Source organism: Chiloscyllium plagiosum, unplaced genomic scaffold (assembly GCF_037043375.1).
Source record: "Chiloscyllium plagiosum isolate Xiang-an unplaced genomic scaffold, Cpla_swu_hap1 HiC_scaffold_39, whole genome shotgun sequence".
Lineage (NCBI taxonomy): Eukaryota > Metazoa > Chordata > Chondrichthyes > Orectolobiformes > Hemiscylliidae > Chiloscyllium > Chiloscyllium plagiosum.
This window is the reverse complement of record NW_028270177.1, coordinates 8,022,188-8,047,668: the sequence shown is the minus strand read 5'-3', so window position 1 is coordinate 8,047,668 and position 25,481 is coordinate 8,022,188. Positions and strand designations below refer to the sequence as shown.

General features: G+C 39.5%; 1 protein-coding gene across 9 annotated transcripts in view; it reads right to left on the bottom strand.

The window, feature by feature from the left end:
• map2k5 (mitogen-activated protein kinase kinase 5) overlaps positions 1–25,481 on the bottom strand; it is a 379,209-nt gene that overhangs the window by 95,941 nt on the left and 257,787 nt on the right. For all 9 annotated transcript variants that reach the window (XM_087981145.1, XM_087981146.1, XM_087981147.1 and 6 more), the window contains one exon: positions 17,275–17,346. In XM_087981145.1, the coding sequence (XP_087837271.1) occupies positions 17,275–17,346 (72 nt within the window). The remainder of the gene's footprint in view (positions 1–17,274; positions 17,347–25,481) is intronic.

Sequence of the window (25,481 nt, the reverse complement as noted above, 5' to 3'; positions counted from 1 at the left end):
TGCAAATCCATGCTTGTATCATTTCCAGAGCAAAATCAATGTTATTGAACATTCTTATTTGTCCTGGCTAATTATCAAATGTTGACCATAAGCAGGTGTCATGTGAAATGTGATCATTGCCAATTTGGTATTCTATTGAGAGAAAATAAGGGCTTTTTACTAAAGTAGATTTTTAAGATATTCATTCGAGAAACCGTTGAAATCATGGACTTGCTTGCCATTAATGAGATATACAGGACTAGTTGGCATCAGCTGGGAAATCTCATATGCTCACTATCAAATGCCTTGATCAAAAGTCACAAAGCTGCTAGATTTTGGACACCTTTAGGCTCAGCACTGTTAACCCTGTGGATTTGAAGTGTATTACACTTTCACTTTTAGCTTGATAAAGAGTAACAATGACTAGAACACTGCTGGATTACAGAAGGTTGTTTGGTTACATGTTTGTACAGAACTTGAGTTTTGCTTAAAAGAATGACACATTTTCTTGAAGCTTTTTGACTTCCACTTAGCAGTTCAATTTGCAAGGGAAAACAACCCTTTCATCTGTATGACGAGGGAGAGGTTCTTTTTCCTTTACATTAGTATTTCTTGCAAATTATCTTGAGTACAAGTAAAAGTTTTGACAAAATGTGCCTTTTCAACCAAAACCCAAAATATCTGTTCTAACAATGTACCATTCTCTGGTCATGAAAAATAACAAATATCTATATAGGGATAATTCTATACATATGCAGAACTTTGCTCATCAGCATATAAATAATTGTTACATTTAATTCAAATGTCACAACGTATATAAATTCATTTTTAAACAATTTAATGTTGTCAAAAACAACTGAAATATTAACATGCCAGATGTACTTTTATTGTGATTTAAAACTGAAACATCATAAAACTATCTTGTTGGGGTGTGAAGTGGTGTCCTACAATCTGTTTGGGCCAAGCTGAATTCTGTGTTGCATTAATACAAAGCTGAATAACTTAATTTTGTCACATTCTCTTCAGTGCTCTTATCTTATGTAAATATGCATTTTTGCACAACATAACTCAGTGACACCAGTGATTGTTGTTAATTCAAGTTCACAATGTCCCATTACAGAATTTCATTAGTTTGTTTAAACTGTCAGTACTCTGGGTCAACTTTTATGGTAGTTTATATTTTGCATATTATAACATATAATCTGCTTTGTTTGAAAGCAATACAACAAATACAATTTCCAATAATGTAGTATGTTAATAGAATACAAAATTAAGTGATAAATCAAACCATCTTTAAAATAATGAATTACTTTTTATCCAGTACCAAGCAGAGAGGATATCTTTCTTGTTATATTTTGCTATCAGTCAACAAAATGTGTAAATAAATGACAGTTTATTTTCTCTGAGTTACAGAGTTGCTTAAAATATTCATAAATCATATGGATAAGAATAATTTATGCCTTTTGGCAGCATGAAGTAGAAAAGGTTTCAAAAACCTGCTCACAAAATTAAATAATAAAGGAAATAGGATTAATGTCCTCATTAGACTCACTGACTAACAGTAACCTTGAGGTTTTCTTTTGCAAAAGGTGGGAGGGTAGGCAATATTTTAACTACATATACCAAATAGCAAGCCAGAATGCTTTAAATCATACATAAAATAATTTCTTCTACTTTATACAGTAAGTCTCACTGGCAAAACCTCTTTTAAAAGTTACTGAGCACTGGAGTGTTTGGAATGGCTTTTAAGTCTTGCTTGAAAACACTGATTATATGTACATAATTTGCATTATTAAAACTACTGATTTCACAATCCATGAGAAAGAGATAAGTGCAAAAATGTCATTGCCTTTCCAGCACTATATCACAACTGAACAACTGTAATTCTGAAAGTAACAATGAACCTCCCCCAAATATTTTTTCCTCTATTCTGTTGATTTTCCATTTATCTGTTAAAATACAACATTGTTGTTAGCAGTTTTTAAACATTTCTTTCAGAGTTTCATTTTAAAAAAATGGTAACAGAAAAAATAAGGATTCCTGTTGGGGTACTCAAAGACATTTTGCAAGCCATTTAAACCAGAGAGTTCCATTTCAGACTGTACTGAATTAGCTTCTCTCAGCATTTCTGAGTTGAATAACAGAAAGATCAATTCTTGCTTCTATTTAATGACTCATGCTCAAAAGTGAGGCATGTCAATGCTATTTGAGGAATGGATCTTGCACAATGGCGATGCTGCCTGCAGTTGAATAACCTGTTAACATGTCTTGTAGGTTTAGAAATAAAGAATAATGATTTGGCAAAATTCTGGAGGGCTAGAAGTCTCCATGATAATGCATACCAGCAAGAATGCGTGTCTTTTAGTTTTATTGTATAGAGGCAAGTAACAGGAAAAAATATTGCTATGAAAACTTTTCTTGAAGGTGTGTAAACTAGAACAATCAATTGTGAAAATATGTCCAAAAGTATAAACATACTAAATGCACAAATATATCAGATAATGCACAAATTAACATTATTAGTTACTTAGGAAATAAACAACCTGATTTGCCATTGAACTTGTCGTTGTAAACATTTGCTATCATGAATTTCACTACATTCTGCTAACATAATGTGGTGAAATTCAGCTGCTAACAGCTGAAATAATCCAATTATCTATTCTCTCCCTACCTCAATTGGTGGTGCTCTTTTAATGGCAGTGACCTTGTCAGTCTGTTTTTTTTTAATGTTACTCGCCTATCTAAAGACACATTTTCCTTGCTGAAACCTTTGTCCTTGCCAACACAACTCACCGTATCACTCAAACCACTTCAGTAAAAAAAAAATCATGTTGAAGGAGCCCTCTGAGGAACATCTGACATGCCAATTAACAAAATACAACAAAGCCAAATTGTGCTGTGCACCTTACTCCAGAGACAATGACTTGTGACAAAAATTAAGGGGTAGACAGTGAACAAGGACTGTAAAGACAAAATAGACACAGGAGAGGCTTACTGGCATATCTGGTATTTTCTGTTAAATCAAATGCTTCATTTGAATTTCTTTAGAAAAAAAACCCAATCTCAGCATTACACACACTGGGAGTAGATAGGAGAATAACACAGGAAGGAACAATAGCCAAGTGAAGCCACAAAATAAATAACATCACTGTTACCACAAAAACTGAGAAATTATTGCTTGCAAATGGTACAGAATGTATACCAAGGGGCCAATTTTCCAAATTTGCACTAGAGAGGTACTGTAAGAGGCACGTTGGAGGTGGGAGCGGGTTCACCTCATGTGCTGTCTGTATATTTCGTGAATTTACTAATGGGCAGAACAACATGAAGGATATTTCTTCATAAGATTGGCATCTAACCTCCACTTGAGTTCCTTGGAAATAGCAGAGCTGAGATAATATAATGGAGAGTAGATTTTCCTTACCGTTATGGCATGGCATGATAGTGGCCCTAAACAATGCATTGTTCTGAAGGAAGTTTTAATATTTTTTTTTCTTTTTGATTTTGATGCACCTGCTGTATACTTTCAGCAACTGTTTTTATTATATCATTCATTCACCAACTACAGTGAGACCTGAAGTAAGATCATTACCATTTTCAAGTTTCTGGACACCGATTTTTAGGTTAATTATATCAAGATATTAATGTTCTTATCGTAAGTTCCTAACTATAGGTGAAATGAATAAGCTTGTTGGGAATACTGGAGATCTGGTTGATCAAGGTTGTAATCCACCAGCACTATCACTCTGTATTGTAGTTCCAGAATTCTACAATAAAGCTGCCCATTTTCAGGAATCAGCCTCCTTATCCACTGGCAGATGCTTTCCAATTTACATCTTTTCAGTACTGGAGATATCATAGGCTAGCAATGTAGGCCTCATTAAAGCTAGATACAGTTTTAAAATCACATGCTCACTTACAAGTCGGATTGTCAGCCAGACAATCCAACATTTAATTTACTTTCAATCTATGTAACCTATATTCTAATGACCTTGTTACCCCTTGGGGACCATCTCTCGACCCTTCTCCCAAGGACTGACATCCACTTCCCTTGAAACATCCGAAACATAGGGCTGACAACTCCCCATCCCAGGACCTGACACTCCAGAGATTACATCCCTGCATTGATCGACTCTGGAAACCCCTCACTGCCGGACTCACCCTGACATCGGTATCTCTTCAACTCTACCAGACTCGATCCCTGCCTCCCCCAACTGCCCGTCAAACATGATCCCCACAGAGCACCACCACTGAACCAGACCTCCGAATTCCCCACTCGACTACTGGACCGGACCTCACATTCAAGCCCGAGACATAACCATCAATTTCCCTCTGCCCACTGAACAGACTGGACTCAACCCTTCTCTACCCAACCGGACACTTAACCTCACTACTCCACTCAAAACCAGATTTCTCCAGCTTACCCTGACTTACTGTAAACACTTTCCTGCCTCTTGGCACCTTACCCCCACCCTAGGTGGCATCTTATTTACCTACTAATTTGGCACCCAACCTTCTCAGCACCATTATATCACACTTATGTACTTACCCTTTGACAGCAGCTGTCAAAGTGGCAGGCTACACCATTACATTTCAGATTATGTCAGCTCATTGCTATGAAAAGAGGGCCTTCCTCATACAGTTCTATGTAGTGAAAGGACTGTCAGAATGAATTACACCTCTGCATTTCTGATGGAGACCGGAGCAGAACTTCCTCTCAGAAATGTGGAGCTTCCTTCTTTCCTAGAAAAAAAGGCTGTATGACAATCTGCATGGGATCACCACTCACTAGAAAACCTGGTCAACAGATACACAGTTCAAAAACAAGGGAGTCATGGTGCACATCGAATGTTTTATAATTCATCTTCAACTAAAGTACCTTGTTCAATTCTGCGCACCACATTTGCACTTCTGAAGAGAAAGCTTACAAAGCAACAACAAAAGGGTGGGATACTGAGATTAGCAAAATTCCACTTCAACAGTGTCAGCATAGATTCAATGAGACAAATGGCTTCCTTTTATGATGCAACCATTCAATCAATCCATGGATCTTTGCTCAAAACACCCAATTTACTTATGCCATCTGAATTCCTGCACAAAGCTACACGCATTTAATGTATTTCCTCATTTTTAAATTTATGTCCATCCATAATTTTACTTTTCTACAATTCAAGAGGAATGGCTAATGTCTTAAACATACTCTTCTGAAGCTTGGATAGTTTATTGTAAGGACAGCATCTTTTTACTTCTTGTTCTTTAAGACCTGTGGACTGCAATGAGGAAGTACTATTTCTAACAACAGGGTTTTACCAAGATAAGACAATAAGACCACAAGACATAGGAGTGGAAGTAAGGCCATTTAATCATGGCTGATTGGCATTAACTGCACTCTCCCCGTATCCCTTAATTCCTTGCGAGATCAAGAATTTTTCAATCTCTGCCTTGGAGACATTTAACATCCTGGCCTCCACCGCGCTCCGTTGCAATGAATTCTATAGGCCCACCACTCTCTGGCTGAAGAACTGTTTCCTTATTTCCTTTCTACATTGACCTCCTCTAATTTTAAGGCTGTGCCCACGGATCCTAGTCTCCCCACCTAATGGAAACAACTTCCCAGCATCCATCTTTTCCAAGCCATGCATTATCTTGTAAGTTTCTATTAGATCTCCCCTCAACTTTCTAAACTCTAATGAATACAATCCCAGGATCCTCAGCCGTTCATTGTATGTTAAGCCTACCATTCCAGGGATCATCCTAGTGAATCTCCACTGGACATGCGCCAGTGCCAGTATGTCCTTCCTGAGGTGTGGAACCCAAAATTGGACACAGAATTCTAAATGGGGCCTAACTAGAGCTTCACAAAGTCTCAGAAACACATCACTACTTTAATATTCCAACCTCGAGGTAAATGACAACATTACATTGCTTTCTTAAACACGGACTCAACCTGCAAGTTAACCTTTAAAGAATCCTGGACTAGCACTCCCAGATGCCTTTGTACTTCAGCTTTATGAATTTTCTCAGCGTGTAGAAAATAGTCCCTGCCTGTATTCTTTTTTCCAAAGTACAAAACCTCACATTTGCTCACGTTGAATTTCATCAGCTATTTCCTGGACCACTCTCCTAAACTGTCTAAATCTTTCTGCAGCTGCCTCAACTCCTCAATACTACCTGCCTGTCCACCTAACTTCGTATCATCGACAACTTCGCTAGAATGCCCCCAGTCCCTTCATCCAGATCATTAATATATAAAGTGAACAGCTGCGGCCCCAACACTGAACCCTGTGGGACACCACTTGTCATCAGCTGCCATTCCGAAAAAGAACCTTTTATCCCAACTCTCTGCCTTCCCAATCCATGCCAGTAGCTCACCTCAAACACCATTGGCCCTCACCTTACTCAGCAGCCTCCCGTGAGGTACCTTATCAAAGGCCTTTTGGAAGTCTAGATAGATAACATCCATTGGGTTTTCCTAGTCCAACCTACTTGTTACCACTTCAAAGAATTCTTGCATTTCCAAGAATTTAGAAATCTCATCCTTAATGATGGATTCTAGAGTTTTACCAAAAACCGAGGTTAGGCTAATAGGCCTATAGTTTTCTAACTTTTGGCTTGATCCTTTTTTGAACAAGGGAGTTTCAACAATGATTTTCCAATCATCTGGGACTTTCCCTGACTCCAATGATTTTTGAAAGGTCACAGTCAGCGCCTCCACTATTTCCTCAGCCACCTCTCTCAGACCTCTAGAATGTAGCCCATCTGGGCCAAGAGATTTATCAATTTTTAGACCTTTTAGCTTTCCTAGCCCTTTCTCTTTTGTATTGATGACCATACTCAACTCTGCCCCCTGACTCTCTTTAATTGTTGGGATATTACTAATGACCTCCACTGTGAAGACAGATGCAAATTACTTATTAAGTTCTTCAGCTGTTTCCTTTTCTTCCATTACTAGCCCTCCTGCATCAATTTAGAGCAGCCCAATGTCTACTTTTGCCTCTCATTTGTTTCTTATGTATTGAACTTTTACTATAATTTCTAATATTATTGGCTAGCCTACTTTCATATTTAATCCTCTCCTTCTTTATTTTTCTCTTTGTTATCATCTGTTTTTGTAGCTTTCCCAATCTTCTGATTTCCCAGTGCTCTTCAGCCCATACTACCTCTAAAGGCAGATCCCCCTCGAACTGCCTTTCTGCAGCTGTTATACCATTTCTAATTAGCAACACCAGGAGGGGGGGAAGCGTTGCTAATTAGAAATGGTATAACAGCTGCAGAAAAGCAGTTCGAGGGGGATCTGCCTTTAGAGGTAGTATGGGCTGAAGTCAGAAATAGGAAAGGTGCAGTCACCTTGTTGGGTGTTTACTATAGGCCCCCCAAAAGCAGCAGAGATGTGGAGAAACAGATTGGGAAACAGATTTTGGAAAGGTGCAGAAGCCACAGGGTAGTAGTCATGGGCGATTTCAACTTCCCAAATATCGATTCGAAGCTCTTTAGATCAAGTACATTGGATGGGGCGGTGTTTGTGCAGTGTGTCCAGGAAGCTTTTCTAACACAGTATGTAGATTGTCCGACCAGAGGGGAGGCCATTTTGGATTTGGTACTCGGTAATGAACCGGGACAAGTGATGGGCTTGTTAGTGGGTGAACATTTTGGTGATGGTGACCACAATTCTGTGACTTTCACCTTGGTTATGGAGAGAGATAGGTGCGTGCAACAGGGTAGGTTTTACAATTGGGGGAAGGGTAATTACGATGCTGTAAGACAGGATCTGAGGAGCATAAGTTGGGAGCATAGGCTGTCGGGGAAGGATGTCGTGGAAATGTGGAACTTTGTCAAGGAACAGATACGACGTGTCCTTGATATGTATGTACCGGTCAGGCAGGAAAGAAATGGTCGTGTGAGGGAACTTTGGTTGGCGAGGGAGGTTGAATGTCTTGTAAAGAGGAAGAAGGAGGCTTACATAAGGTTGAGGAAACAGGGTTCAGACAGAGCAGTGGAGGGATACAGGATAGCCAGAAGGGACCTGAAGAAAGGGATTAGGAGAGCCAAGAGAGGGCATGAAAAATCTCTGGCGGATAGGATCAAGGATAACCCAAAGGCATTTTATGCGTATGTGAGAAACATGAGAATGACGAGAAAGAGGGTAGGTCCAATCAAGGACAGTAGTGGGAGACTGTGTATTGAGTCGGAAGAGATAGGAGAGATCTTGAATGAGTACTTTTCTTCAGTATTTACGAATGAGAGGAACCGTATTGTTGAAGAGGAGAGTGTGAAATGGACTGGTAAGCTAGAGGAGATACATGTTAGGAAGGAAGATGTGTTGGACATTTTGAACAACTTGAGGATAGACAAGTCCCCCGGGCCTGATGGGATATATCCTAGGATTATGTGGGAAGCAAGAGAGGAAATTGCAGTATCGTTGGCAATGATCTTTTCATCTTCACTGTCAACGGGGGGTGGTACCAGGGGACTGGAGAGTGGCGAATGTTGTGCCCCTGTTCAAAAAAGGGAATAGGGATAACCCTGGGAATTACAGGCCAGTTAGTCTTACTTCGGTGGTAGGTAAAGTAATGGAAAGGGTACTGAGGGATAGGATTTATGAGTATCTGGAAAGGCACTGCTTGATTAGGGACAGCCAGCACGAATTTGTGAAGGGTAGGTCTTGCCTTACAAGTCTGATTGAATTCTTTGAGGAGGTGACCAAGCATGTGGATGAGGGTAGAGCAGTGGATGTAGTATACATGGATTTTAGTAAGGCATTTGATAAGGTTCCCCATGGTAGGCTTATGTGGAAAGTCAGGAGGCATGGGATAGAGGGAAATTTGGCCAATTGGATAGAAAACTGGCTAACCGGTCGAAGTCAGAGAGTGGTGGTAGATGGTAAATATTCAGCCTGGAGCCCAGTTACAAGTGGAATTCCGCAGGGATCAGTTCTGGGTCCTCTGCTGTTCGTAATTTTTATTAATGACTTGGATGAAGGAGTCGAAGGGTGGGTCAGTAAATTTGCAGATGATATGAAGATTGGTGGAGTTGTGGATAGTGAGGAGGGCTCTTGTCGGCTACAAAGGGACTTGGATATGATGCAGAGCTGGGCTGAGGAGTGGCAGATGGAGTTCAACCCTGCCAAGTGTGAGGTTGTCCATTTTGGAAAGACAAATAAAAATGCGGAATACAGGGTTAACGGTAGGGTTCTTAGTGAGGTGGAGGAACAGAGGGATCTTGGGGTCTATGTTCATAGGTCTTTGAAAGTTGCCACTCAGGTGGATAGAGTTTGTAAGAAGGCCTATGGAGTATTATCGTTCATTAGCAGAGGGATTGAATTCAAGAGTCGTGAAGTGATGTTGCAACTGTACAGGACTTTGGTTAGGCCACATTTGGAGTACTGTGTGCAGTTCTGGTCGCCTCACTTTAGGAACGATGTGGAAGCTTTGGAGAGGGTGCAGAGAAGATTTACCAGGACGTTGCCAGGAATGGAGAATAGGTCGTACGAGGATAGGTTGAGAGTGCTAGGCCTTATCTCATTGGAACGGCGAAGGATGAGGGGTGACTTGATAGAGGTGTATAAGATGATCAGAGGAATAGATAGAGTAGACAGTCAGAAACTTTTTCCCCGGGTACAACAGAGTGTTACAAGGGGACATAAATTTAAGGTGAAGGGTGGAAGGTATAGGCGAGATGTAAGGGGTGGGTTCTTTACCCAGAGAGTGGTGGGGGCATGGAATGCGCTGCCTGTGGGAGTGATAGAGTCAGAATCTTTGGTGACCTTTAAGCGGCAATTGGATAGGTGCTTAAGCTAGGACAAATGTTCGGCACAACATCGTGGGCCGAAGGGCCTGTTCTGTGCTGTATTGTTCTATGTTCTAGGTCACTATATTGGCTCTCTCTTTTGCTTTGATACATTTCCTGACTTCCTTTGTCAGCCATGGCTATCTAATTCCACCCCCACCCCCGGTAATCTTTCTTTTCTTTGAGAGGAACCTCTGTACTGTGTCCTCAATTACACCCAGAAACTCCTGCCATTGTTGCTCTACCATCTTCCCCGCTAGTCTCTGCTTCCAATCGATTTTCGTCAGTTCCTCTCTGATGCCGCTGTAATTACCTTTATTTAGTTGTAACACCATAACATCCGATTTTGCCTTTTCTCTTTCAAACTGCAGACCGAACTCTACCATATTATGATCGCTGCCTCCTAAGTGTTCCCTTACTTTAACAGCTTTTATAAAGTCTGGCTCATTACACAGCATTAAGTCCAGAATAGCCTGCTCCCTTGCATCACAAGCTGTTCCAAAAAGCCAACCTGTAGGCATTCCATGAATTCCCTTTCTTTGGATCCACTGGCAACATTATTCACCCAGTCCATCTGCATATTGAAGTCCCCCATGATCACCGTGATCTTGCCTTTCTGACATGCTCTATCTATTTCCAGGTACATCTTGGACCCTTGATTTTGACCACTGTTAGGAGGTCTGTATATAACTCCGAATATGTTTTTTTTGCCATATGTCATCCAACCATATGTCATTCAGTGCCATAGATTTAATTTCATTCTTAACTAACAAGGCAAACCGCCCCCTCTGCCCATCTCCCTGTTTTTTCGATATGTTGTAAATGATATGATGTTTAACTGCCAGTTTTCGATATGATGTTTAACTGCCAGTTCTGAACTCCCTGCAACCAAGTCACTATGATGCCTACCATATCATAATTATTCATGATGATTTGCGCCGTTAATTCATCTACTTTGTTATGAATACTATGAGCATTCAGGTAAAGTGCCTTAATGCTAGCTTTCTTATCATTATTAGAGATACTGGAAAACATAAGATGTCCTGAGTTATCTTTCTTTTTTGCTGCATTCCTAGTCTACCTCAAGGTTAAACACACCTGCACATGTGCTATCCTGCTGCCTATCTTTCCATTTAACTCCATACTCCCTGTCGCTTTCCCTTTCTCTTCCCCCTGAATCAGAAGTTTAAAGTCCTATGGACCACCCTATTTATCCTTTTCACTGGAACACCAGTTCCAGATGGGTTCAGGTGGAGACTGTCCCAATGGTACAGATCCCCCCTCCCCCGGTTCCAAAACTGATGCCAATCCCCCTTGAAATGGAATCCCTCTTTCCCACACCAATCCCTTAGCCATGTGTTTACTCCCCTAACTTTCTTATCCCTATTCCAATTGGCACGTGGCTCAGGCAGTAATCCGGAGATTATGACCTTTGAGACCTGCACTTCAATTTCCTTACTAATGCTTGACGATTCCCAAACAGGTCATTCACCTTACCTTTGCCTATGTTGTTCATCCCAATGTGGACTACAACAACTGATCCCCCCCCCCTCCGATATCCATTCAGAGATGTCTTCATAAGTTCCTGGCAAGGAGTTTGATAACGATTGTAAACTGTGTTTTGAGGCTGCAATATGAAGCTGATTTTCTCAGGAGCTGAGGAGATTTTACAATTGAAGCTGATTTCTTTTCAGCTAACTAAGCAAGTTGGAATTAGAAACAAGTTACAGAAAGAGAACTTCATGGAGGAACATACATTTGTTCTCCTTAACAGAAGCTGCTGTTTTCTGCAGTAAAACAAAAGTTTAAACTTGAAGAAAACCGTTATCATTCTTCAGCAGTTACTGTTAGCACAGTGAATCAGTTGCTCTGTACTTGTCACAAGCCAGTGGAGGTTCCCCGAAAAAATACAACACAACATCAAGGGCCTGACCAGCCAAAGAAGAATTATCTCAATACAGGAACTGGGAAGCAAACACTGACTTTCCAGTTTTCCTCTACTACTGCCTATAATTAATTTTTCCTATTTGTTTGTCTGTGGATGAGAGTGAGTGTGTGGGGTAAGCGGGAGTTTATAAGGGGATTAGAATTGTTGTTAATAGTGTTAAGACTTGGGGTAAACCCCTGTGCTAATTTAAACCAGACACACAAAAGTTCACCTCATGCCATAATTTGTCAGATTTTGAATGGCAAAGGACTATCCCAAATACCCCTATTTAAAGAAAAAATTAATAGTTTTATTTTTTAAGTCCAAAATAGAACATTAAACAACAACTATTTACAACTCCTTTCTCTTAAATCTATTTTCACATTCCACTCTACAATACTGGTCCGATAAATTCCCTCTTAAATTTACAGCAAATCACTTTCAAACCCAGCTGTCATTTATGGATGTCGAACTTTCTCTGTAAATTTTTCGAGATCGGCTTCGGTCTTCTGCTGTATAAATTTCTTATGGACAGGTACCTTTTGGAGAGCTAGTCTGCTGGCTGTTACGTGATGATTGCCAGCTCTTTGTTGTTCACTCCCTAACTGTTCAAATGTCCAATTTTAAACTCCAAAATCATTTCATTTTGATGTCATCCAAAACAGTAAAATTCAAATTTGATTGGATTTTGGTATCTGGGGCATAATGTAAACTGATTAGCTGAATTTGAATTTGTTTTGTACCATGGTAACACAGCTCCAGCTATTTGTTTCAATCAAATGCTATATTTTAAAATTTTTCAGCACCCTTTGTGCTCTCTAGGTCAGTGCCAGCTTCCACTCTCTCTTAAAGGTAGAGTATACACCTACACCTTCGTAACAATAGGTTATATGCTAATGGTTTGTATCTTTTTTGCCTGTAGCTATAGTCTAATTCCTCACAATAAATAAGGATTCTTGTTTAGTACAGAAACATGGTCCATGCTTTCAATCAACATTGGTGTGAAAGTGAGGTAAATTGGGATACTGTGCATACCTTAAAAAAACTTCTAACATTTGGTACCACTCCAGGAATAGTGAGGCTCAATCTATAAGCACACTAGCCCTAGTGAACCATGTAAGAAATCGAAACGAGGGTCTTTATTCACTATTAACTAGTGGTCTCTTAGGAGCGATATACTCAATAAAATAAAAAAAGGCAATGAAAACACTGTACTTTAAAAGTACTGTAGCGTTCACTGAAGACCATTGCACTACCATTGTAGAATAATGCCACCTCAAGACTGTCAGGAGAATATAATGGGGTTTTGGCCTAAGGAAGCTAAACTTATATGACATGTAGTCTTCAAAATTATATGCACAGTCATGAAGAAATTAACTTAGAAAACACCTTATAATTTTAACTGCAGCAAAAGAGAGAATGTGGCAAAAATAAATATTCTCAAATAAAAACTGAAAGAGCTGCGAGGTTGGAAATCAGAATCAAAAACAGAAATTGCTGGAAAAGCTCATTAGGTCTGGCAGCATCTGTGGGCAGAAATCAGAGAGATATCTTCAGAATCCCTCACAGATTCATTGGAACGTTAACTGTGATTGCTCTCTATAGATGCTGTCATACCTGCTGCGTTTTTCCAGCAATTTCTGTGAACAAATATTCTCTATTTGATTTTTAATTACTGCACATGTATGATCTGAATGAATAAATCATTCAACTGAATCATTTCAATGTAATAAAAACAGTGGAGCTTTTCACATGTTCTACTGTGAAATCAAAGATATTTGAAAAGGATAAATCACAACTTACACCAGACATTTTGAGCCTGAGTATCAAATCACTGAATTGTATGTAGTTTCAGCACGTATGTGGAAATTATAAATCGTTAACAGAAACTTGCCTTAGGATCATAAATAGGCACTTAACATTAATTAGTATTTTAAATAAATGCTTCCTTTAACGTGATTTATGAAGGCAAAAAATATGTTGAAAACAGACTTCAAAGGTGAACTTCTGGCTATTTCTTGCCTAGGAACTGTAATCAATCTATTAGCCTGACGGATTGTAATTGCCTAATTTAGTTTCAGAAGAATATGAACTCAGTCATCAATGGACAGCAATGTGCAAAATAAATTGACATGTGAATATTACAGAATATACAAAGAAATATAACTGTTGAGTTCTTTATTGAGTCCTATTAGAGCATCCAAATTACTAATAACCACCATGTTTTGTCAGTTGAATGGAATAATATCACAGAATTATCACGTACAATATTCAATGCAAATATACAGGCAAACCAGTGAGCTGAAGTCAAGGATTCTTTTAACTGAAGGGTTCAATGCCCCTCAATAAATTGAGACATTAGAAACAACTCAATGCAAAATTCACCATCGATAACCACATACGTCTGTGTGCTTCAAATGGAGGTTTTGAACTACTGCCAAACATTACAAACAATGAAAGATCTATGGGTAAACTTCATATTACTTGCTTATTTCCTCATTACATTTACGATATATATATTAGTTATAACTTACCACAATTATTTTAGCATCTTTAGGGTTTGAATGACATGTTTTTTAGCATCTTTAGGGCATGAATTTCAATTGAGCCTCTAGTTCCATTTCCATTCCACATTTATTTTTAAAACTTTGCTTGTTATGCCTCCTAGAATCCTTACTTTGTCTTCATTACTACGTTCTCGGGTACTCTTACCTCCCAAATCCTTATCTCTTCAGTACTTCTCCAGCTATCTTCCCAGGCTTGACTCAATTAAAAATATGCCTACTGCTTCTTTTATCTTTCTTTTGGCATCTCTGAAGGGTCCATTGAGGTACCACACTCTGCCTCGTTAGCAGCTGCAATCTGAACTGTCCTGTCCTACTCTGTCACCAGCCACAATGTTCAATGAGTTCTCAGAGTTAATCTTGACAATTCTCCTCATTGTTCAACTTGTTATATGCATTGCTGACATTGTGGGACTCTGTCAGGTATTGTCTTTCACCATATCCTTCTCCAAGATTTCCTCCAGAATTTCAGTTCATTCATGAGCTTATCTTGCATGACTGGAGGAATATTATGGCATTGAGAGAAATATGGTTCAAGTGGGACAACATCAATTGCTGAAGTGCTGTTTATTTCTGGTTATACCTTCAACCAGTTGCCCTGTTCAAACTGCCATGCTAATGGTCTAGGTAATCAGCCCTTCTTATCTTCTCTTACTCTGGCACTTTAGTCACCCTGAGCATTTCATTTTGCTGCATAGGTCACACTGAAAATCTTTATTTTTTACCATCCACCTTCCCTCAGAGCCTGCACCGAGTGATTTCTTAATCTTCAATTCATCACATGCTCTCTTTTTGGCGTTCATGCCCTCTGAGCCCACTCTTAATCTCTCCCTCCATATAAACGCCATAGGCCTTTTGATGGCTACCCGAGACCTTGCTGATTCACACTGAAAGGCGACTACAACTATATCAATCGCAGATAAGACCAGCTTGGATCACTGTCTTTTCCAGTATCACTCTCCACTCACAGACCTTTCGCTCTTCCAATCCTACATTCTTTGGTGTCCACCTCTAAAAATAAACTCTCTCAACTCACAACTGCACTTTCAAATCCTGCTGTCTTGCCTTGACCCTCTGTTCACCATAATAGTTCTGCATTACTGATTGCTCAAGAACACCATCACCCATAGTTTTGACACCCCAGTACCCCAATGAAAAATTATTTTCACTCACCCTAGTCAAATGCCCAGAAGAGGCATCATCTCTATTCTCTTATGTTTAAAGGATTCAGCCTTAAACAGATATGGCATTCAGTTAGTTTAATCTTTCACTAATAAATCTGGCTTGATTATATAAAACACTATTAAGTACTGCTCTGAAATTCCAAAACTGTACTCTATTCCAGAATCACCTGGAATGCAAAGGAAACCACTGGCTTCTTTTGTCTATCACAAACTAATTTCTTAATCTTCTCTTCCACATTTCCTTCACCTGTCTTCCACCAATATATGTGGTGCTGGAAAAGCACACTATGTCAGACAGCAACCAAGGACCAGGAGAATCTATGTTTCAGGCATAAAAAAAGGCTTATACCTGAAATGACAACTCTCCTGCTCCTGAGATCCTCCTGACCTGTTGTACTTTTCCAATGCTACATTTTTTGACTCTGACTGTCATCTGCATCTGCAGTCCTCACTTTCTTCCACCAATATGTGTAAGGAACTCATGAAGACTAAGATTGTGACCATCTAATCGGCTTATCTGCCATCTTCCTTCCTTCTCCCGGGCCACTGAGACAACCCTACTCTAAAATCCCATCAGACCACTGCAGTACTGAAATCCATTTATCTCATTACATCTTAAGGAGCTCAGGTTGTCTGTGAGGTCCATATTCTGACCCTTCAACTCTACTCCAACTAAAATACTGATTAGCCAAGTTCCCTTTCTGGCTTCCATGTCAGCTATTCTTATGAGCAGTTCTCTCTCTTCATGTTCTGTTTCCCTCTCCTAATTTGCCATCTTTTGTCAAAGAAAAATTAACACTCAACAACAAATTAACAGGACCTGATGGACTATATCTCAGGGTTCTAAACGAGGCAGCTGAGAGATGGTGGATACACTGATATGGTTTTGCAAAAGTACCTGAATTCTAGAATAGCCTCAGCAAATTAGAAAATGCAACACCACTAAATTGAAGTGTCCTATGATGCATTCTTGCTCTTTTTTTTGATGTTCTTACATTCCTAACTCCATTTTAACTCCAATTTACATGATTATGATTTTAGCTGATTGCAATACTGAATACATCAGATCCCAGAATAGCTTGATAGATCAGAAGTTAAACTTCTGCAGTTGGTGACCGTGGTGGCGAGTCACTAAGCATATTTACATAAGGTTGCCAAAAGAACACAGGTTTTTTACACAAAAAACTAAGCTTTAGAAGACACTTTAGAAAGATTTTAACAGAAATACCAAAAGAAATTCAAGCCATTTCCCAGCCATACCCTTTACTGATACTCAATCCCAGTGAAGTGTTGCCCCCATCGTACCTCTTTAATTTCTTAACTGACTCTGTCTAGCTTTGATGGCCTAGAGACGTCTTTCCAGTCTGATGATCTAAATTTCTTTTCTGTTCTGACAGCTTGAAAATTTCTACAGAAACACTCATAGCCTGGAGAGCATCACTTTCTGCAGGGGTGAAAATGATCTCATGAACTGAAAACTGATTTTGAAGCTTAAAAAAAACACTAGTGGCCCCTGGTCTGTTTTCTCAGCATGCCATAAAATTCAATTTTGTAAACACTTAATCAATTAATACCACATTTATCCTGCTTGGTACTTAACTTAGGTCACATGTTTTTTTTGGAAATAATAGCTTCAGTTCACTTTTCCAAATTACTTACTGATTTTTTTTAAAAACAATTACCTTTCCAGAAATGAAATCACAAATCTAACTTAATTGTAGCTTCGAATTCAAATGATAATATAATGTACAACTTTATCAGAACATTTTGACAAGAAATGGAAAATTAGTAAATAAATGCCAGAAGATGGAAGATATATATTATATTAGCTCACCTCCATAAATGAGATCCCAAAGCTCCACACATCTGAATGTATTCCATACTGTTCACCTGCTATTCGTTCAGGCTGTAAAAGGAATGGAATAACACTTCAGGAGTTATGTTTTGGAACTATAATCTAAAATCTAACTAACCGATTTAGTACATTTCCACTTCAATTTAACAATAGTCTGAATTAGAAAGGCTTTAATGTGTGCTCCCATTTGACAAAAAAAATGTTTTGGAGTTAGTTTCCTCATGTTGCAGATCACACATTCAAAGTAGCTTTCGCCAATACATTCTTGCAAGAATGGTACAGATCCCTCCAATTATACCATCCTCGTGTGAAACCAGTAGGTGAGGATTGAATCACAGTCACAAATCTGCTCCCCAATGTACCGCAGAAACAATAAAGGTAAAGTTTCTAATGGGGAATCTACATGGCATTCAATAAATATCTCCATATCAACTCTTAATACACACCACACATAAGACATTTTTATATAAATGGCATAAAAATGCTCACAGGCCAAGAATTACAAATAAAAGGATCACCAGATTCCAGTTTTTTTTGTATTATTGTTATACCTGGAGGAGGATGGACAACAATACAAATAATTTCTTCAATGGTAAAATTAATAGATCAAATGATTTAAGGCTGGCCTGAATTTAACTTGTTTGTTCTTCCTAAAGGGGAAAAATACTGAAGCAAAATAAAAGGTTCTCAGATTTCTAGGGAATGGGTCAAATTCAACTCTGTTTCAAGCCAAACAATGGCAAATAATACACATTAAATGTTTGCAAGGGAATTCTTAAAAGTATCAAAATGAGAATAGGATGCCTGGGTAGTGATAAAAAAAATCAAATTAGATCTGGTGTTTTACACGAAAGATGAGAAAACATGCAACCAGTTTTAATTATAGGTTCTCCCACTACAGAGTACCTTCAAAACCTAATTTACATTAACCTTCAGGTTATATGATTAAATAAAGCAGTTTTCCCCATTCAATTACACAGCGATAATTGGCTATAATCAACAGTAATGAAGGGCAAAAGGGTAACCCAATAAGTGCAAAACTACATTTTAAGTTCTTTGGAAGTATCAAAAGCAAAACAATATGCAATCAATTGTTAAATGGAAGAGTGAGGAGCTTTAACACTGTCAACTTTCTTCTGCAAAACCTTTTCCTGAAAAGAGGTTATATTTACATTGGTATCCAGTGATGTTTGCATGTGATTTCCAAATCCAATCAGAATGTGGCTGATTCTATTCCTCCTCTATCCAAAATTTAAATCTAGTTCACAGGAACTCACAGCTTAGTTCCTAACTCTAATCACTTTTATTTTAAGTATGGTTAGTGATCACAATGTCATTAGGTTTGAAGCAATTACAGAAAAGAACAAAGAAAATTCAAATGTGAAAATACTCATTGAAGGAAAGCAAGTTTCAGAGAAGAGGAATTTGACCTAACTGGACTGGAATCAAAGATTGGCAGGTAATCATAAATTAGGAAACATCAATCATGCAAAGGAAGCAACAGAAGTCAATCTGCTTTCTACACAGATTTATTCACAACTCTCTCTGCAGCATAAGTACAGAGCATTTTTTTCTTCTACAAACCAATGTCTGCAATTAGGTAGAAACCAGTTTTTTTTAAAACTATCAACTCACACAATTAACGAGGAGATAGTAAGTACTGCAGATGCTGGAAGTCAGAGTTGATAAAATGTGGAGCTGGAAAGACATAGCATGTAAGACAGCATCAGAGGAGCAGGAAAGTTGACGTTTCGGGTTGAAACCCTTCATCAGGACTGGGTGTCCAGTCCTGATGAAGGGTCCCCACCTGAAACGTTGACTTTCCTGCTCCTCCTATTCTGTCTGACCTGCTGTGCCTTTCCAGTTCCATGTTTCATCAACACAGTTAACTAACTGAGCAATAAATTACATGTACTGCCCCCGAGAGGCAGTGTCAGAATATCAAAAATCAGAAAGGTAGGGAAACAAGGGGGGGATTTAAAATCACAATAGTATTGGAGGGGTTGATAATACATTTCACTTCCCACAGTGCCCACCTATCTGTCATAACTCTGAGGGTGCTGGACACCCAGGCATGAATGTAGCCATGGATGAGAGGCAGGCAGTAACAAATGACCTTTTAGATGGCTACTTTAGCCAGGCCCCGGAGCAGGACCACAAGGAGGTCTTCCTACCCACCCTCTGCAAAGATGCCCACAGAAGCCAGTTTCTTCTTAAAACTGAGAGTGCAAGATAAGGCAACCAAGGTGAGTATTTGTGTTAAAGTCTAGGACTTGGGTCTAGTTATTTTAATGAAAATGTTCAGATATGTTAAGACACATCTGGGCAAGTAGAATTTGAACCCAGACCTTCTGACTCAGAAATGGGCACTGCCTTTATACCACAAGAGAGAAATCAGTTCTTTGTTTCATCAAAAAATTCACAGAACTACAGATACCAAAAAGCTAAAACAAAAACCAAGAAATTGGTGGAGAAACTCAGCAGGTCTGGCAGCATCTGTGGAGAGAAAGCAGAGTTAACCCCAGTTCTTAAGAAGGATCACTGGTCCTGAAATGTTAATGGTGCTTTCTCTCCGCAGATGCTGCCAGCCCTGCTGAGTTTCTCTAGCAATTTCTGTTCTTTAATTCATCAACCTGTCCAGGATTGTTCCAACACACTTCTGGAGCAGTTGAGATTTGAACCCACATCTTCTGGCCCAAAATAGAAATGTTGTATTGAACTACAACAGCTCTTAGAACATTAACCTAGTGATCCAGTCCAGTCTATGGATTGCTAATCCAGTGACATTGCCACCATGCCACTGCCTCCTCCTTGAGGAACTAGTTTTTATGTTAAAAATAAAACTATTGCCAAATCACCCATGTTACTCATTAAGAGAACAATCATCACCAATAGAACAGGGAAGACTAGGAAGAAAGGGAAGGGATTAAATTAAAATTGAGTTGGAGGGGCACCAAATCAGTTCTTATATACAACCCTAACTAACATTCGTTGCTTTTAAACTCAAATTGAAGGTGACCCAGGATTTGAAATATTAAAAGGTAAAACAGTAAATGAGCTGAATAGGTTATTTGATTTCAGATTTAACACAAGGGAGAAATGGAAGACACACAAAGCTTGAGCACCCTGGATGACTTATAAAGACTAGAATTATACAGAAGAGGGATACTTTTGATAGATGTAAGGTTTGTAACAGAGTAGAAAACCAAGATGAATACAAAGCTTCAAAGGAGTACTGAAAAAGGAAATAAAGGGCCAAAAAGAGTACGTAAGTACACATTAGCAGATAGCATAAAGGGGAATCCAAAGGTTATTCAACAGTATCTAAACAGTAAAATGATAATCAATGCTGGGTGAGCCTTTAGAGACCAAGAACATCTTCTTAAGGCTGAGATCATAATTGAGTATTAAGTGAATATTTTGGTTTTCTCTTCACAAATATAAAGGATGCTGCCAATGTCACAATAAAAGCTTCGACCAAATAAAATTGGGAAGGATAAAAACAGATTTTAAAAAAATATGTATTTTAAAGGGTGGCAGCACTCAAAGTAGAAAGGTCAGGCTAGCATGCCTCCCAGACTCCAGGCATTTAGAATGACATCACTACTGAACACCTGGAGCATTTCATAAAAATGATAGCAGAATATGCAAATTTTTTAAAAATTGGATACGGAGACTTATATTTGAACTTGGCACTATATAGTTATGTAAGACAGCATAGAATATGAGTAAGGGAGGATTAAACTAAGTAGGTCCCCTGTAGAGACAGAATACACATGGGGGAAATAATATCATTCCATGTTAATATTTCTATAATTTCAATCTGCCCAATGGGTTTAATCGCACAGAACCAGCACTATTTCTATTACATGTGTCATTATCAAGGAATGTTCATATTATGTCAAATAGCTTGTGTATGAGGGGGACGGGGGCGGGGGGGACAGTTAAAAAAAGAAACAAAATCACTGACTCCCTGACGCAACAGTTTTATGTGTAAACTTGGCATCTATCGAAAACATCAAAAAAATTACTTCGCAGAGATATGGATTGACAAGATAAATAGAGGGAAGTTGGATCTTGTGAACAAGTAATTCAGGCAGCAGGAGTGCAATAATAACAATAATAATGGTCATTTGGCAAACAAGGTGCATTTATTTATGATCTAATAATCCAGAAATTTAGACTAATAATCCAGAGATGAAATGCCATGAAGGTAGTTCCAAAATGAGAGTCCAACTGTCAATATCTGGAAATTAAAATTTGGAATCAGGAAGAGAGACCATGAAATTGTAGAATTGTTACAAAAATTAATTAGTTTACTAATGTCTTTGTCGGAAATAATACTACCAACGACTTCAGTCCAACACAAATGCATTTTTACCTTAATTGTCCTTTGAAGAGCCCAAAAAGCCATTATTGTGATTTATGACAAGAAAATCATGTTACTGAATTAGCAAATTACAGGCATGGACACAAACTGGAGACATGAGGTCAAATCATACCTCACAGAAATTAAATTTAGTTGACTGAATAAATCAGGATCAAAAGTTAGCTTCAGCCATGAGATTCACTACGAAGCTACTAGATTATTATAGAATTCCAAGTGGTTCACCATTGAGCTTTACTGAAAGAAACCTATTATCTTTACTTGGCCCAGTTCATGTGACTCTAGACCCATAGCGATATGGTTGACTCTTAACTGGCTATTGAAATGGCTTCACTAGTCTATCAGTCATATCAAAATACTACAATTAATTCAAATGAAATGGACAGTGAAATGATTTCTCACCAGTATCCCATCACCAAGTCATCTTCATTTAGGTGTGGAGAGTCCATGATACTGACCCAGCTTCCTCAGAGCCAGTTCTCTGAGTGAACAGGATGTCTGACACTCCTATTTATATTTGCTAGTCTGGGCTCCCTGACTGGACTAGATTATAACCCAATCAGGGAACTCATATTCTTTGAAGTCCATGGAACTGACATTGTTACAATCATGACATCCTGCCCAACTTCGAGTCCGATGGCATTGGTGGGTTTTTTTTTGTAGCTCCTCCTGGGGTGTTTTAACACCAGGTCAGGTTCCTCCAACTCTGCCTCTGATACAGGTGACATATAATGCGCAGTTACTTGCCCCTTATGCCGGGAGCATCTCGGAAGAAATTCATTCTTCAGGCAGCAAAGGTGTCAAGGTGGCAATATCTGGCATGTCCACCTCAGATTCCAAGGTATCTTCAATGCACAAAGGAGAGGGAGAACCCACAGGTTTCAGAACAGTCAAAAAGGCAACTGAGGAGTTGGGTACGGTTTGCTTCCAGACCGTTTGTGAGTTTGCAGTTTTCATATGGTCCACATGCTTATTCAGGACCGCCGCACCTACCCAAACTTTATATGTCACTAGACCTGACCTCGGGTCAACCATGTCTCTTACCCATGCAGGGATATTCCCATGGTTCCCACATCAAACTTAATTTCCTGAAGTATACTGTCTCTCTCGCTTAGGGGAGACATTCTTATATGCCTTCTCACTAACCCCACTAACCCCCCCCTCCCCCACTCCGAAGTCTGGAAAGATCAGAGTTAACCTGGTGCAAAGTCTTCTCCACTGGTCATCCAGGAGTCTCTAAAATAAAGATGCTAGTGAGAAGTTATGGCTGGTGTCCAGAACTGGATACAGACATAGCTGCATTGATGGGACAGTGTCCAGAATGCCTACAAGGACAATAATTACAGCCAGCAGCTCATCAACATTCATGGGAATGGCTGGGTCTTCTCTTCATTAGCCACATTGCTGCAACTGTCCCTGTAATTGCATGAGGGATGGTCTTATAATCAAATAGGAACCAGGACAGGTTGGTATTTAGTTAAGCTGTAGGTGGTTTCTTTGAGCCTGCCTTCAAAGTTTGGACTACTCTTTCTGTCTGCCAGACCACTGGATTATGGAAGGTATAGTGCTGTCCTTGTATGGAATACTCAAATTCCCTGCTTGTAAATGATGGTTCATTCTCTGTGATGAAGTCTTCCATGATGCGCGCAGTTTTTTCTATTGTCATCTCCTTGTTTGACAAATCAACTTTATGCACATTTAGCCATTTTGAGTGGGTGTCCACAATGACTAAGAACATTGAGCCCGTGAAAGGACCTGCATAGTTGAAGTGTCACTGGGTCCAGGGTCATTCCCAACAGCTACTGGCAGTAATTTTTGTCCTTGTTGGCCCGCTGAGCACTGTGCCACCAACGCAACTGTGTCTGCATCCAATCCTGGCCACCAGACATAAAGAGGTTGGCCAGAAATTATTTTGGAAACCCATGAATGGCCCTAGTGGAGTTCAGCTTGTATCTGGCTGTGACCTTTACTCGGGACAATCACTCTTGCTTCTCATAATAATATGACACTTTCTATTGTGATCTGGTCTCTCGGGTTCAAAAAGATTTCAATTCTGGCTGTGCCGGCCCTTTGGTTTCCCCCATCACCACCAGCTGTTTCAATTTTGCCAGGACCAAATCTTTCTGCATTCAAAGTCTGACATCGTCAGCTGTGAATGGAAGTGTGTCCTGAAAATTCAAAAGCATTATGGACTCTTCCAATGGTAGTACTACTGGTGGTGCATCTGTCAGCAGGAGATGGCTCAATGCATCCACTTTTGCTACTTTGCCACCTAGACAGTGCTCCAACTGGTAATTATACACACTTAGTATGAGAGCCCAATGCTGAATTCAATCTGAATCTGTGGGCAGCACTGCCTTGTCCTCTTTAAGTAGGCCTAGCAAGGGTTTGCTGTCCATTATTATTACAAATTTACATCCGAAAAGATATTGGTGGAACACCCTGATTCCAAATACGACAACCAAACCTTCTTTCTCTATCTGGAAGTATTTGCGCTCTGCATTAACCAAAATCCTGGATGCTTTCACTATTGGGAGTTTGTCTCCATTGACCCACCTATGAGCTATGACCCCAATGCCATACTCAGTGGCATCACATGTCAATACAGATTTTGATTCGGATTATAGTGTGCCAAAATCACAGAGGATGATAGCTGTTTCACTTCCCTGAAAGCTTTAGCTTGGCTTTGTCACCTTTTCAAGCTGACCCTTTTAAAGTGTTGATGCAAAGGTGACAGGATGTAGGCCAGGTTATGGCTGAACTATCTGCAATGATTCATCAGCCAAAGCAAAGAACTATGCTCCGACATGGACAAGGGAACCAAGCACCTTTTATCGCTCTCACTTTATCTTGCAATAGGTGTAATCCAGTCTTGCTGACTCTGTAGTCCAAGTAGGTCATTTGGGGTACCTGGAACATACATTTTTCCCTTCTAAGGCGTATGCCTGTCTGGGGGAATCATCTAAGGACTACATCCAAGTTCTCTAAATGCTTCTTATTAATCTTCCCTTTTATCCTTTTATCTTTATAATTGAGATATGTGGCAACCTGGGGTAGACCTTGTGAAATATTCTCCATTGTCTGCTGAAAAATGGCACAGGTTGAGGATACCACAAATCAGTCTCGTGTATTGGTACAATCCCTTATGGATAATAATTGTCATATATTTCTGGGAATCCTCATCCAATCGCAAGTTCACATATGGCTTATGTTCAGCTTCATGATGGACAGCCTCCCTGCCGGCTTTGCGTATAAAACTTCTATGTAAGGGACTGTGTATTTTTCCAGCTGCGAGAAGCAGTTTACAAAATCCATACAAAGGTAAACGACCCAACAGGCTTCACAATAGTTACAACCAGTGCTGCCCATCCTGCAAACTGGACTAGTTTCCAGCCTTCTGCCTGATGTCTCTACTTTTGCATGTAAGGCAAATGGCACTGGGTGGGCCTTGCAGAACTATGAAACTGCTTCCTGGGCAACATACAAGGTGGCTTTGACTCCTTTGATAGTTCCGAGACCTTCCTGAATAACTTCTAAGTAATTAATTAGGACGTCACTCAGGCAGCCATTTTCCAATTGAAAAAAGTGCAGCCATTCTAGGTGAATCTTTCTCAACCAATTTTGCCCCATCAAGCTTGGCCATGAGCCTTTTACTACAGTCAGTGGAAACTGAATCAGCTGCTTCTCAGAAGAGACCCTTAATCTGTACAGGCTCTCAGTCTAGTCAAAGTCTTGCACAAATGTAAGGGCTGGATCCAAAGCAAAGTTTGTTAAAGACTGGTTCTGCTATCACTGATAC